A 14661-nucleotide genomic window follows, 5' to 3' on the forward strand; every position below is an offset into this window, starting at 1 on the left:
TTCAATGTTCAAAACCTCCTGAAGAACCTCGAACCCTAGCACTTGGGGAACAAGGGGGCACAACTTCTCCTTACAGAATAATTTGACCACCCTAGGCACATCCTCCTTGGTGACCAGGACCTCTTTAGGGTCTGTCTGCATCCGGATCCAGCACTCTACCCACAGCCACAACCACAGGTCCTTCTGCAAGCTCATCCGCAAACACCCCCCCCCCCCCCCCCCCCCGCAGACCATCCTGGAGATCATCAGCACCATCCGAGTCCCCAGAGGTGTCATCACCCCAACTCAGCGGCCCTAGTCTGCACTGACGCTCTAGGTCTCTTGGCTGAGCCTCAGGACTTCTAAGTGCCGGAATGCTTAATCCCTGCTTCACGCTTAGCCAGATAAGCCTTGTGGGACAGAAGAACAAAATCCATGGAACATCCTCATCCGAGGCATCTACCATGCTCTGTCGTGGCTCTCCCGTACCTTCCTAGTCCTCTACAGTGTTCTGGCACATCGGGAACAATGGAGGAGGGGAATCTTTTGACTCTCTTGCCTCTGCCTGCCTCCTCCCATGTTATGAAAAACATGGCCACCGGCTTCTCCAGACCCTCTGAGGCCTCTAGAACGGGCCCTTTCAACCGGGAGAAAAGTCTATGCCTGGAGCTCCCAAGGAGCTACCCTCCCCCACAAAGAGGCCACTTCAAGCTGTGATTGCCACGCTTCACAGGCTCTGCAAACTTTCCTACGTTCAACAGGAGCTGCCATTACTGCTGCACATGCGCAGTCAGGCCAACACAAAACAGCAGCGCTTACACCAGTGCTGCCGCTGTCAATCAAAGGTACTCCCCAACTCTGAAATTACCTCCCCAGAAAATTTCGAGCTGGGTGCTTCCTCTCTCACCCCCAATACTGACACACAGGTCAATACAGTAAAGTGCGGCCGCGGTTACCCTGCTCCTAATCCGCTTTCTACTCACTTTTCGGCCGCGTTAGTCCAACCCGTGATACACTATCCCTTTTAACCCATTCTTACCGCCTCTTTAAATCACCGGGTAACCCCTTCCACCCGTGGCATGTATATTAGATGTAAACGATCGAATTAGCTATTCCCTCCCATACAGTAACGCGCGCCCCGACTATCGCTTTTTTCCCTGCTGTTTTGCCGCGCGTTTAACCTAACTTACCGCCTACCCTTACCCCTGCATTAGAGGCAGGGGTAAGGGTAGTCGGCAAACTTTCCCCCAGCCCCCGCTCACCTGCCCTGGCTGCGTCCATGGGTGCTGGTCTCTGGGGCAGCCCCGGTCCTCTCTCCCCTCCTCCCGAAGCAACGAAAGCAGAAAAAAAAGCGGAAAAAAAAAAAGTAGCAACGAAGCGACTTACTCTTCTTGCAGCCCTCCTCCGGAGACGGACTTTGGCAGAGATGGACCGCAGCTCCCCTGCCTCCCGGAGGCAGCTGCCGGCGAAGATGGATGCCTGCACGGGAGAAAGCGGCCCCTGTGCGTGCAATTGGGCCGCTCAAGGCGTGACGTCACGACATTTGGCGTCACGGCATGTGACATCACGTCTTGAGCAGCCAATTGCACGTACAGGGGCCGCTTTCGCCCGTGCAGGCATCCATCTTCGCTGGCGGGGCCACTTTCGCCGCCGGCTGCCCCCCGGAAGGCAGGGGCGCCGCGGTCCGTTTCCGCCGGTCAGTCTCCGGAGGAGGGCTGCAAGAAAAGTAAGTCGCTTCGTTGCTTTACACTTTACATGTCGTTTCACCAGTCCTCTCTCCCCCCCTCCCTGCGCCTTGCTTCAGGAGAGGAGAGGAGAGAGGACTGGCAATCCCGAGCGTAGGAGAACCGTCCACTTCCTGGTACCTGTCATTTCAAATGTCATTTGAAATGACATTTGAAATGACAGATACCAGCATGTCCGTGAAGCGTTAGGCCAGCGCACCCAGGATACTGTATAGCGCTCTATACAGTAAAATGGGTTGTGCGGGCCTAACGCTTCACGGACGCTTCTTGGACGCGGCTTGCATTTGCAAGCTATTTAAATACAGTATCGAGCAGTAGGTGAGCCGGACTGTGCGTGCGGCAACCGCGGGTGCGCCCGGCACTAACGCAGCTCTTCCTACCGCTCCTTACTGTATCGGCCTGACAGACCTCCAAATACGTCACTCAAGCAGTCCTGCTCTGCACAGCCTTCTTTTTTTTTTTTTTTAAAAGACAGAGAGCTCAGCAAAGAAAGAAATACTTCCCTGCTTCTGGTTGCCTCAAGCTGCTCCTAGCTGCTTCTGTCAGGGGAGAGAGAGTCCTCAGAGGAGGCAAGGGAAACAGGACCCCTGGTTATCAGTCCCCTCTGGAAGCTAATGGTCGAACACGTCAGGGATCACCAATCCCCACTCACCCTGCTCAACCTGAGGGATGGCCCACAAAGGAACCTAACACCTCAGGAAGCCTCCATGAACACCTTAGTGCTTCTTCTATTTCCTAAAATATTTTCCATTTTATTTTTTTATTCTTTTTTTTATAAACTCCAGACTGCAGGTTTGCACATCTACCACTGCTGGAGACAGAGAAATACTGAGGGACTGCAGGTGGCACTCTTGGTTATGCAGCAGTGCCTGAAAAATTTTTATTCTCTGTCTGCTGGTAGGTATCCATAACCCACTTGTCTGGACTGATCTGGGGTATGAACAGGAACACAGATTCCCATCAGTTTAAACCTGTTTGAAAGCATTCACAAATAATATTTGTGCTTTAATGTTGCAGTTTTACCCAAAGAAACATTAGTTAGCAATAGAGTCCTACAATATTAACAATTTAAACAATAAAAAATGGTAAGTAAAGTCTTACCATTTAGTCATTTAAATGTTCATATCTGCTAGTATATGGCAGAGACCCTTCCAAGTTGGGTTCCCCCTTCCTTGCAAACTGCATGGCTCTTCACACTGGGCAGCAATTGGCCAGTTCAGGGAGTGTGCATTCATATCAGAAGCGTTCTTTCCCCCTACCCTTCCCCGTCTGTAGCTGCAGATAGCTCTTCCAGGTATTTATTGCAAATGCTAATCATTTTAAAATTTAGTAGTTTAAATGGTTACATTTTTAAATGATATTTACATCCTTAGTTATCAAAATACTGAAGAGCTAATGAACTAAATCTTTCTGTGTTCCAAGGTAAGCATAAGAAATCTGCAATGAGAGGAAGAGCAAAATTCCTTTTGCAGTTACCAAGGTTACCAAAATCAGGTTAGACATTTTTAAGTTGTGCATGCCTTCAAGCATCTTTTCTAAAAATGTTAAAACTGAAGAGGTGGATCTTGAAAACAAAATTCATGTTCTAAGAATAAATGTCATCTGTGAAAGCACAACAAATTTAATAAACCTCACACACCCTCACATATGCCATTGTTGTGCTCATCCTAGAAAGTTTTCTAGCAAACATAATGCTATCAACAGAGAAAAAAAAAGTGTTAAATACATCAAAATGTATTATTGAGAGCAGTGAGAGGCGAGGATCACCTTGCTGGTGGCTGGAAAAAAATAATCAGTAAGTATTGCTTGGAGAAATTTTTAAAACTTAAAATTATTGGGGAGAAGTAAGCTATTGGGGAATATTATTTAGTGTGTTCATCTGTTTTATTGTAAATAGATAGTCAGAAATTCAGGCAACAAACAGAAGTTTATGTGTTTATATTAAAAAAGGTAGCCAGAAGAAAGAAATAAGCTAAGAGCAGTGTATGCCTAAGTAAAAAGGTTGAAAAAAGTTCAGTTACTCACCTTGGAAAGGTGTTAAAAGAGTGTGATTGATTTGATTAGGTACTAACATTTGTTAATCAGGACAGCAGTGAGTCACTCAGGCTGACTAGCTGAAGTGTTAAGGTTGTGAGATTAATTTGATTAAGTATAAACATTTGTTAATCAGAGTCACTCAGGTAACTGTAGTGTAACTCTCCAAAGTTACTGTTTTGTACTAATTTATCTTAGAAACACAAGATATATTGCAAGGGACGAGCTCAGTAACCCACAATCCAGTGGGAGCATTGAGAGGAGAGGATCACCTTGCTGGTGGCTGGAAAAAGTCAGTAAGTACAGTTGAGACATTTTTAAAACTTAAAAATTTGGCTGATTTTGAACTTGAAAATAAAGATCAACAATAAATTGACATAGCGCAGTTTTCTGGTGTTTTGAAATAACCCTAGTCTGTTTAGACTTTTAAAGCAATATTTACTTTCACTTGTTTTTCTGTGGTGAAGAAATTTACTTCACAAGAAAAATAATACAAACTAAAACTAACAAATAGCAAACTAAAGAGTAATAAAGCACTGGGATTGGATGGCATTCACACTAGAGTTTTGAAAGAACTCAACTATGGAATTGCAGACCGGTTACTGATAACATGCATCATATTATTAAAATCAGCCACAGTCCCTAAGGACTGGAGGGTGGCCAGTATAACACCAATTTTTAAAAAGTGTTGTGGGGAATGATCCTGGTGAGCCTGATGTTCTTTCTCAATGGCTAAATGGTAGAAACTATTTTTAACAGAATTACTGGCCTTATGGATAGTTCTCCAATCTAGCCAGGCAGCACTACTAAAGGAACCATTTTTTTCTGGAAGTGAGGAAAGCTCAAGTGAGAACAATTTCCATGGTAGCTCCTTTCCTCTGCAATGTGCTTCTAGTACATATGAGACTGGAGATAGTTCTGGAAATAACTGAAGACTTGGATTTTCCCTTGAATTTTTAGGTTAATGGCTGGAAATGGGGTTGTGTGCTAGTATGAGGTGGGTATTTTTTTTTTTTTTTTTTATTGAGAGCTCTGAAATTGGGGATATTGGAGATGGAGGGAGGAGGTTCAGGGTCTGTTTGGAAAGGAGTAGGGAATAGGGAGTTTCCTTGATCTTACAAGTATTTGCCTTGTGGTGTTCATATTTGGGTTGTGTTATGCAATTATTTTATGTTTTATATTTTTTGTTTTAAATTCTACACCTGGTGATCAGGGAAGCAGACAATCAGATTGGTAAATATATACATACAACATTCACAATCCATGATCCAAATCAAACTTTCTAATCACTATCTAGGTCTTACCACATAAGCAGAGTTGTAATAATTATGATTTTAGATGAAAGAATCCAAATTAAGAAAAACTGCAGAATACTTTACTAAGTTGCAAATTTGATCCAAGACTCCAAAATTTCTTCTGATTCTCTCAGACTTCATGTTTTCAGAACATTAAAAAACCCCAACCAACTAAAAAGATTCAGACTGGAGGATTTGATAAAGTTTACGGATTGTGATGTTTTAGTTCATCTCTAAAATCAATTAAAGCCGGGAGATATGCACAGATTTTAAGAGGTGCCCAGGTTGCATGGCTATTTTCCAGTAAACGAGTCAATTCTTTTTCATGAAAGGGGTGGGAAATGGACATGGTCTGGGCAGAGCTTGGGTGTTCCAGGAAATATGAATGAAAACCATGTAATAGATGCCAGATGTCCAGACATCTGGCATCTATTACATTGTTTTTATCCTGACTGCTTTTATAGATCGTCTCCCTTTATGTTTTTTGGGTCCAGGAAATATGAATGAAACTAGTGTGTATTTAAGCACACCAGCGCGCACTAGGTTCCCTATCCACGTAAAGGAAAATTAGTTTCTTACCTGATAATTTTCGTTCCTGTAGTACCAAGGATCAGTCCAGGACACCTGGGTTGTGACTCCGCACCAGTAGATGGAGACAGACTAAAACTTGTGGGCGGAGCCATATATGCCCCTGTGCCAGTCACAGCCCCTCAGTCATACGGAATGTCAAAGTAGAACATAACCAGAGAACCAAACTAGCTATTAACCACTAATAAAACAGGGAAAGAACACCCCTTCTGGAAACAGACTCCCTAACCGAGAGAGCGAACAAGCGGAACAGAGTAATTTAGAACAATGAGCGGACTCTCCATTACTTCAGCGCAGCACTGCGGGCGGGATCCTGGACTGATCCTTGGTACTACAGGAACGAAAATTATCAGGTAAGAAACTAATTTTCCTTTCCCTGTACGTACCAGGATCAGTCCAGGACACCTGGGAAGTACCAGAGCAAACCTACTGAGGGTGGGAAGCAGAGAGTCCCGCTCGGAGTACCCTCTCTCCAAAACCCCCGGAATCGGTAGCCCTGACATCCAACCGGTAATGCCTGATAAAGGTATGCAACGACTTCCAGGTAGCCGCCCTGCAAATCTCTTGAGGCGACACCTGCGAAGCTTCCGCCCAAGACGTTGCTTGAGATCGAGTCGAGTGAGCCCTCAGGCCCACGGGAAGTGGCTTTCCACGCAACAAGTACGCCGAACCAATGGCCTCCTTGAGCCAACGGGCGATCGTGGTGCGTGACGCTGCGGCCCCTTTCTTTGGACCAGAGAACAGGACAAACAGATGATCCGTGATCCGAAACAGATTAGTGACCTCCAGATATCGAAGGAGGGATCTCCGCACGTCAAGCTTCCGTAAGTCCCTTGCTTCTGGAACGGAGGACTCCCCACCCGCAAAAGCGGGCAGCTCCACCGATTGATTCACGTGAAAAGACGACACAACTTTCGGAAGAAAGGAAGGAACCATCCGCAGAGAAACACCGGAATCTGAAATACGCAAGAAAGGTTCCCTACAGGACAGGGCCTGTAGTTCGGAAACACGCCGTGCCGAGGCAATCGCCACCAAGAACGCCGTTTTTAAAGTGAGATCCTTAAGAGTTACGCGTTTCAAGGGCTCAAACGGCGCCGCACATAGAGCGGAGAGAACCCAATTGAGGTTCCAAGCCGGACAAGGGAAACGTAAGGGAGGGTGAAGGTGCTTAGCCCCCCGAAGGAAACGAGAAATATCCGGGTGAAGCGCCAAGGACGCACCACGGACCTTACCTCGCAAACAACCAAGCGCCGCTACTTGAACCCGTAGAGAACTGCACGCCAGACCCTTGGCCAGACCTGCCTGGAGGAACGCCAGAATGTCGGAAACCGAAGCCGAAGTGGGGTCCACCCCACGCTGCACGCACCATTCCTCAAAGACCACCCAGACACGGACATAAGCCAGAGACGTCGACTGTTTCCTGGAACGCAGCAACGTAGCAACCACCGCATCCGAGTAACCTTTACTCTTCAGGCGCCTCCTCTCAAAAGCCATGCCGCAAGACAGAAGTGATCCGCATCCTCCAAACAGACGGGGCCCTGATGGAGTAGGCCCGCCATTCCTTGGAGCCGAAGGGGTGCCGTTACTGCCAGCTGGACGAGGTCTGCGAACCACGGCTGGCGCGGCCACTCCGGTGCCACCAAGATCACCTTGGCCGGGTGCAACTCTATGCGCCGTAGAATCTTGCCGATCATCGGCCACGGGGGAAACACGTAGAGCAACACATCCGTCGGCCAGGGAAGCACCAACGCATCGACGCCTTCTGCCCCCCGTTCTCGACGTCGACTGAAAAATCGCGGAGCCTTCGCATTGTGCCACGTGGCCATCAGATCCATGTGGGGCACCCCCCACGTTTCGCAAACGAGAAGGAACGCTTCGTCCCCCAGCTCCCACTCTCCGGGATCTAGACGATGACGGCTGAGAAAATCCGCCTGAACGTTGTCGACTCCCGCAATATGAGATGCTGCTATGTTGCTGAGATGCAGCTCCGACCAGGCCATCAAGCGGTGAGCCTCCTCCGCCACCTGGGGGCTCCTTGTCCCGCCCTGGCGGTTGATGTATGCCACGGTGGTCGCATTGTCCGACAACACCCGGACTGCCTTTCCCCGCAGCAACGGTAGGAAGTGTTGTAGGGCCAGACGGACCGCTCTGGTCTCTAGGCGATTGATAGACCATTGGGCTTGCGACACTGACCATTGGCCTTGGACCGAGCTCCCTAGGCAGACTGCTCCCCAACCGGAGAGGCTGGCATCCGTGGTTACCACTGTCCAATTGGGTACCAGAAGGGGGACTCCAGAAGACAGATGACTGGTATCCAGCCACCAGAGCAGGCTGGACCTCGCGTGTCCCGCTAGAGGAAGCGGTAGATGGAAATCCTCCGAGACCGGCTTCCAGCGGGCCAGTAAGGAAGACTGTAATGGTCGCAGATGAGCGAACGCCCAGGGGACCAGCGCCAGCGTGGAAGCCATAGAACCGAGGACCGTAAGGTAGTCGCAGACCCGCGGTCGGCGGAGCGACAGTAAACGCCGTATCTGAGATTGCAGTTTGCATACCCGGTCGTGCGACAGGAACACCTTGCCTTGCTTCGTGTCGAACACCGCTCCTAGATATTCCAAGGTCTGCGTGGGTGCCAGATGACTTTTGCTGAAGTTGACCACCCATCCTAGGGACTGCAGGAGATGGAGGACCCTGTCCACTGCCATTCGACACTGATTCTCGGACTTCGCCCGAATCAGCCAATCGTCCAGATAAGGATGGACCAGGAGACCTTCCCGGCGCAACTGCGCTGCCACCACAACCATCACCTTCGTGAATGTATGGGGAGCCGTTGCGAGCCCAAACGGGAGCGCCCGAAACTGGTAATGCCGTCCTAGAATGCAGAACCTGAGGTAGCGTTGGAACGCCGGCTGAATGCCTATGTGAAGATACGCCTCCGTGAGATCCAGGGAGGCCAGGAACTCGCCGGGCCGTACCGCGGCGATGACCGACCGAATCGTTTCCATTTTGAAGTGAGGAACACACAGGCATCAGTTTACCCCCTTGAGATCCAGAATTGGTCTGGACGTGCCGTCTTTCTTTGGGACGATGAAGTAAATGGAGTAACGGCCCTTGCCGTGTTGGCTGACCGGGACGGGGGAAATGGCTCCCAATGCTTCTAAGCGTCGAATGGTGTCTAGCACCGCCGCCTTCTTTTTGGGGGCCTTGCAGGGCGAGACAAGAAACTTGTCCGCTGGAGTGCGAGCAAAATCTAACGCGTAGCCGTGTCTTATCACGCTGAGGACCCACTGGTCCGACGTTACACCGGCCCATCTCCCGAAAAAGGACATCAACCGCGCCCCGACGTTGGGAACGGAGTGCTGGGGCTGCGGCGGGAGATGGGCCGACCGCTCTTCATTGCGACGACTTGGCCCCCGTAATCGCCAGGGGTCCTCCTTGCCTTCCGAAGCGCTTTCCCCGAAAGGACTGCTGCTGCCACTGCGGAGTAAGGGAGGAAGCAGACCTATATGCGTGCCCGGACGACCTTTGAGGACGCGACTTCCGGGGACCCCGAAAGTGGGACCTAGCCGAAAAAGAAGACCGCGCCCTGGATCTATCCTCGGGCAGCCTGAAAGCCCTGTTTTCCCCCAGGGAAATCATCAAGTCATCTAACTCCTTGCCAAACAGCAACTTACCTTTGAACGGTAGCGCCCCGAGGTGAGCCTTGGAGGAGTCGTCTGCCGCCCAGTTGCGTAGCCACAGGAGTCGGCGCGCCGAAACAGCAGCCACCATGGATCTCGCCGAAGTGCGCAGCAGATCATGGAGTGCATCTGCACCATATGCTATTGCTGCTTCCAACCTATCCGCCTGCGCTGCCTCGTCTGCAGAAAGATCCGCATTGGCCTGGAGAACTTGAGCCCAGCGCAAGCTAGCTCTCATAGCGAAATTCGTACAGATGGCGGCTCGAATACCGAGCGCGGACACCTCGAAAATCTTCTTAAGTTGCACTTCCAGCTTCCTGTCCTGAAGATCTCTGAGGGCTGTCGCACCTGTGACTGGAATAGTGGATCTCTTTGTTACCGCAGACACCGCCGAATCCACCTTGGGAAGCTTAAGAAGGTCCAGCGCATCCTCCGGGAGCGGGTAAAGCTTGTCCATGGCTTTGCTGACCTTCAGACCCAATTCTGGGGTGCCCCATTCCCGGAACAGGATGTCCGTGGAAGAAAAATGAAACGGAAAAGCCACTGCCGGGCCCGTGAGGCCTAACAGGACCAGATCCATGTTCGCCTCCTGCCGAACCGCTACCGGAGGTGCTTCTATTCCCAGTTCCTGGAGAATGGCCGGAATTAAGGGTGGCAGTTCCTCCCTGCGGAAAAGCCGGACCACCTTGGGATCGTCTCCCTCCGCTGCCTGTGATGCCTTTCCTACGCCAGACGGAGCGGATCCGTCCGCTGCCACCTCATCGGCCCCCTTTAGGGGCTCTTCAGGGGAATCAGTGTCCGCCCCCGTGGAGGAATCTGAGTCCGCCTCCTGTGGGACGCCACGTGGAGGCCGTTTCCCCCTGGAAGCACTCGGGGGCACATCCGTAACCCCCGTTGGCCTGTTGGACTTCTTCGGCGGTGGAGCCCCGCGGGATTCCCTCCGGCCGTGCTTGCTCTTGCTTTTCTTACATTTCAGAAAACGAGCCGGAATCGGAAGAAGCCTCAGCGGGGCTCCCCGGGTCCCCCGAGGGACCCCCCCCCCCCCCCGCCGGGACGCATTGAGGAGACAGCGCGGGAGGCAAGGCCGCAGGCCCTGCCGTTTCCCGCGCCATTTCGCGGCCCGTGGCTAAAATGGCCGCCACTCCCGCATTGAGCGGGAAAAACTCCTGGGGCCTCTCTATCGCGCCCCCCCCCCGCTCGGCGGTGGACGCGCGGGCCGCACCTGAGCCCCCCGAGACGCCCCGGACGACCCTTCATCGCCCGGGATGCAGGCAGCGCACAGGCCGTCGCGCGCGCCGAGCTGCAGGCCCGGCAAACGGAGCCGCGAGGCATGCCAGCGAAACGGCGCGAAGACGGCAGCAAAGAAAATAAAAAATTAATAAAAATCGCGCGAATGGCCTCCCCCCTGTCAGCGGCGCCCCCCCCCCGAGAGCAGCGACGCAAAGGAACAGAGAGCCGGCACAAAATAAAAGACAAACTTTTTTTTTTTTTTTTACAAAAAAACGCCTGTCGCTGTCCGCGGTCCTGGAGCCCTAATCCAGCAGGGGTGAGTGAACCGGGCTCCCCGGTGTCACCCCTGACGCTGCTACTAGCAAAGACGGGTCCTCGACCCTAGCAGCGGCCTCAACCGGGGGGGGGGTGGGGGTAGTCCCCTCAGGACCTCTCAACCCCCCTGGGAGGCAGGGCGGACGGACTCAGTGACAATTTGGCAAAAATTCCAATTAAAAAAACACCGTAGCCTAAACTGGCCTAAAACCCAAAAGAAATAACCGACCCTGACGGAGTACCAGAACCAGGGCAGGAAGGAGCTGTGACCGCACCTGCACCATCTACTGGAGACAGAGTAAGACTGAGGGGCTGTGACTGGCACAGGGGCATATATGGCTCCGCCCACAAGTTTTAGTCTGTTTCCATCTACTGGTGCGGAGTCACAACCCAGGTGTCCTGGACTGATCCTGGTACGTACAGGGAACTTTATTTATGCCATGGACAGTGTGTAAGTCATGAAACAAAAAAAAAACTAGGCTAGGGTTTTAAGAGTCGGGGCTAATAGGATAAAAGGGAGGCAAGTAAGCTGGGGGGTTTAGGAAGCTCTCTCTTTTACTGGGGTGAACTGGGAACGAAGGGAATTGCATATACCTACTAAAATCCCCACTTACGCGTAGAGGCGGCATTTGCACACAGATGCATCAATGTAAAACGGTGCGCACATGTACACACATACAGCCGATTTTATACCATGTGCACACATATACGTGTATATTATAAAATTGCCATGTCCATGTGCGCGAGACGGCAAAAGCGAATACATGTGCTCCTGCGCGAAGATCTTCAAATCCACATTTATGGTTGCATCAATACTCACGTGGAAAAATGTAATACAAATGATTTAAAAATTAAAGCTAACCAACATCTTAATGAGCTCTATACAGATAGCTAAAATTATCCAGTGCAACTTGGCTTGGCAAACAGAAGTGCACTTGCCTGGTTTATTTCATCAGTAGCCTCAAGCACTTTTTCATTCTTGTAAAAGTGTCTTATTACTAGCTTCATTAGCAAAAATGTCTAAATTTAAACTGCTGAGCAATAGAATTAGCAGTGGTATATTCTGATGGTTTACCCAGCTGGGTTTTATAACAATTTCATATTGGTCTTGTCATCATTATTTCTCAGATACTGAGTATTTAAAAATGTTTTTCTGAAAACAGGATGCTGGAGGATATGACTGAAACACAATATATATATATTTTTTAAATATGTTAGGCCTTCCATATGTCCAGCACATATCCTTACATAAAGGTACTCAACTGAAAAATCTTTGTTAACCCTTTTGTGTTTAATCACAATCAAGTCAACATATTAAAATAATAACCAAATTCTATATTAAAGTAACTATACTGCCAAAACATCTGTCCCGTAAAAAAAGTTATAACACTAACTATCTGGAGTTATTTCAAGGCATTTTGAGCACCAGGGTCTTTTTTGGCCTTCTGCTAAATATTAAAACTGGATGTACTTTCTGGTATTTTTTTTAGTGATTGTGAATGAAGCACTACAGTTCCTGGAGCACTGCTTACAGTTCCTGACAAAGTCTAGGATTCAAAGGAAGGCTGCTTTCTTTTGGGAACTTTGGATAAAGTAGTGTGGTTGTCGGAATCTGAATCCATAGTCTGACTGCCATAAAGGCTTGCTGGTTTACCTAACTGTAGCAGCAAGGATATGACTTTTTCCCCTAGAGGTATGAAAATATAAAATGTCCACTATGAGTAGCTCCTCTCCTGAGTCACTGCTTTGTTGAGTTATAAACCTTGGGATGCTCTCTACTTATGGAATCTAAAGATGAGCTAAATGAATTAGCTGGTAATCAGATAAATCTACGCTATGATGTTGCTGATTTGTAAGGCACAGCAACTTTTATTTCTAGGGTAGAGAGAGACTGGCACAATCATAGCAAAATATTAGAAAATACAATTTGTACAAAAGTAATGCTGGTCACATCATGAACTGTAGGGAACTGTAGATGGCAAAATTAAGCACACTAATAGATGAAAAATCCCCAGCTAGTTGTGACTGAAGGCTCACGGTACCAGGATCCCAGCCCTTGCTATGACTAAGGAGCTCAAAAGAGAAGGATGAGGAAACTGCCAGGTTAAAAAAAATAAACACATAAAAACAAACAATCTCGTTAGACGGTCCTCCAATGTGAACCTGGAATTCTTAGATAATTTCTTCCCTCAAAAATGAACTCCAATGAAAATAAGGATTTTTGATGTTCAAGATTCAGTGCACTGTATGTTACCTGAAGGGTATACTGGTCAATGATCTGGAAAAGGGACTGAGGTTTACTATCAAAGGAGGCAGGTCGATGAAGAAGCCTGCCATTGCCAAAAACAATCCAACCAGCTTCCAGTTCTTCATTACGGCAGTACACAAAACCACTAAAGTAAAGAAGATGAGACGTTATGTAGGGCATACAAAAAGCATTATATTCAAGCTTTGCATTTTAATGCACAATAAAAGGTATGGACATTCATTTTCAGTCTTTATTTTATTTGTCTTAGAATTTTCAATACAAAACAAAAATCATCAGTGGAATAATGACTTTTCTACGGATTCTCCTCTTGCTTGGTATAACAGACATTCTTCCACTGACTTCTTTATTATAACTGACATTCCCAGGGAAAATAAAATAGAAACTGAAAACAAAGGACCCTAAATAAAAAGATAATCAGATTCAAAATTGAAGCAATATCAATAGTCAAGAATTATGTGCCTCAACAAACTATGAATAACATTTTCTCTACAGTAGAAAATCAGGAAAAACAATGGACAAAATATAAGATAAATAATTTCTCAAATATAACTTAGAAGATTGATTCAATAAAAGATTTTATAGTTTGCACAACCTAAGAATTATTCATACTTGTACACAGGCTTTTTCAACCCTTCTTCAGTTCACAGATTTTTATAACAAGAATATGCTGATCGTTACTCAGGATATACATGGTTTACTCTTAGAAGATGCTCTTGAGGGCTTAGAAGGACCTTAGTCTATGATGCTCTATTATATTATGCACCAAATCTAACACATAGCATGCTTCCTCATGCCTTTAGAAGCTTTCATGCATGGTAGACACCAAACAAATGCTGACATCAGAGTTGGCTCCATGTGTGTTTCTGAAGTATTAATTTCATTATGCACAGAAGCTTGTTTATGGACAAAAGTCATCATGGAGGGTAAAGGCCATCAGTAATCCCAAATACGCTTTGTTGAACATACCAATTCCAGACTCGGAGGGATGCAAGCAGAACTTAAGTCAGCAGATATTTCTCGCCGCAAGGTGTGAAATTGCTGCTACCTGGAAGGGCATTTTAGCCCCTTCACTGGATGCTTTCCTTTGTCGACTCCATAAAAGTTACCATTTGGCCAAGATTCATGCTTTGTGGTATAATATCTCAAAATTTGATAAAATTTGGATGCCATACATTTCATGGTGAGAGAGACACAACTGTATTTCTGCTAAAGATCAGGCATGCCCTGTTTAGAACTGTTGGTTTGATTTGATTCGCTAAGCTTTGCAAAGTATTTGTGGTTCTTTTTATTTCAAATTCTATATTTCTCTTACTTTTCCCTTTCTTGTCATATCACTGAATATCCTTTCTACTTTATTTAATGTGCACCCTGTACTGCCTACTTGATTGTATACAGCTAGTGCTGTTATAGTACTGTGCTTTGGTTTTTTTGGATATTTTTTTTTAGTTAGTTTCTGAATGTATTACCCCTTAGGTAGGTGGATGTCGTTAATGGGGATGGGGATGGGGATGTGCCTACTGAAGGGAAAA

The 14661-nt window shown here is 47.8% G+C and overlaps 1 protein-coding gene across 6 annotated transcripts in view; it reads right to left on the reverse strand.

The window, feature by feature from the left end:
- Positions 1–14661, reverse strand: part of HECTD4 (HECT domain E3 ubiquitin protein ligase 4) — a 541903-nt gene that overhangs the window by 447907 nt on the left and 79335 nt on the right. For all 6 annotated transcript variants that reach the window (XM_029571656.1, XM_029571654.1, XM_029571657.1 and 3 more), the window contains one exon: positions 13118–13256. In XM_029571656.1, the coding sequence (XP_029427516.1) occupies positions 13118–13256 (139 nt within the window). The remainder of the gene's footprint in view (positions 1–13117; positions 13257–14661) is intronic.

The sequence above is a fragment of the Rhinatrema bivittatum genome, chromosome 11 (genome assembly GCF_901001135.1).
Source record: "Rhinatrema bivittatum chromosome 11, aRhiBiv1.1, whole genome shotgun sequence".
Lineage (NCBI taxonomy): Eukaryota > Metazoa > Chordata > Amphibia > Gymnophiona > Rhinatrematidae > Rhinatrema > Rhinatrema bivittatum.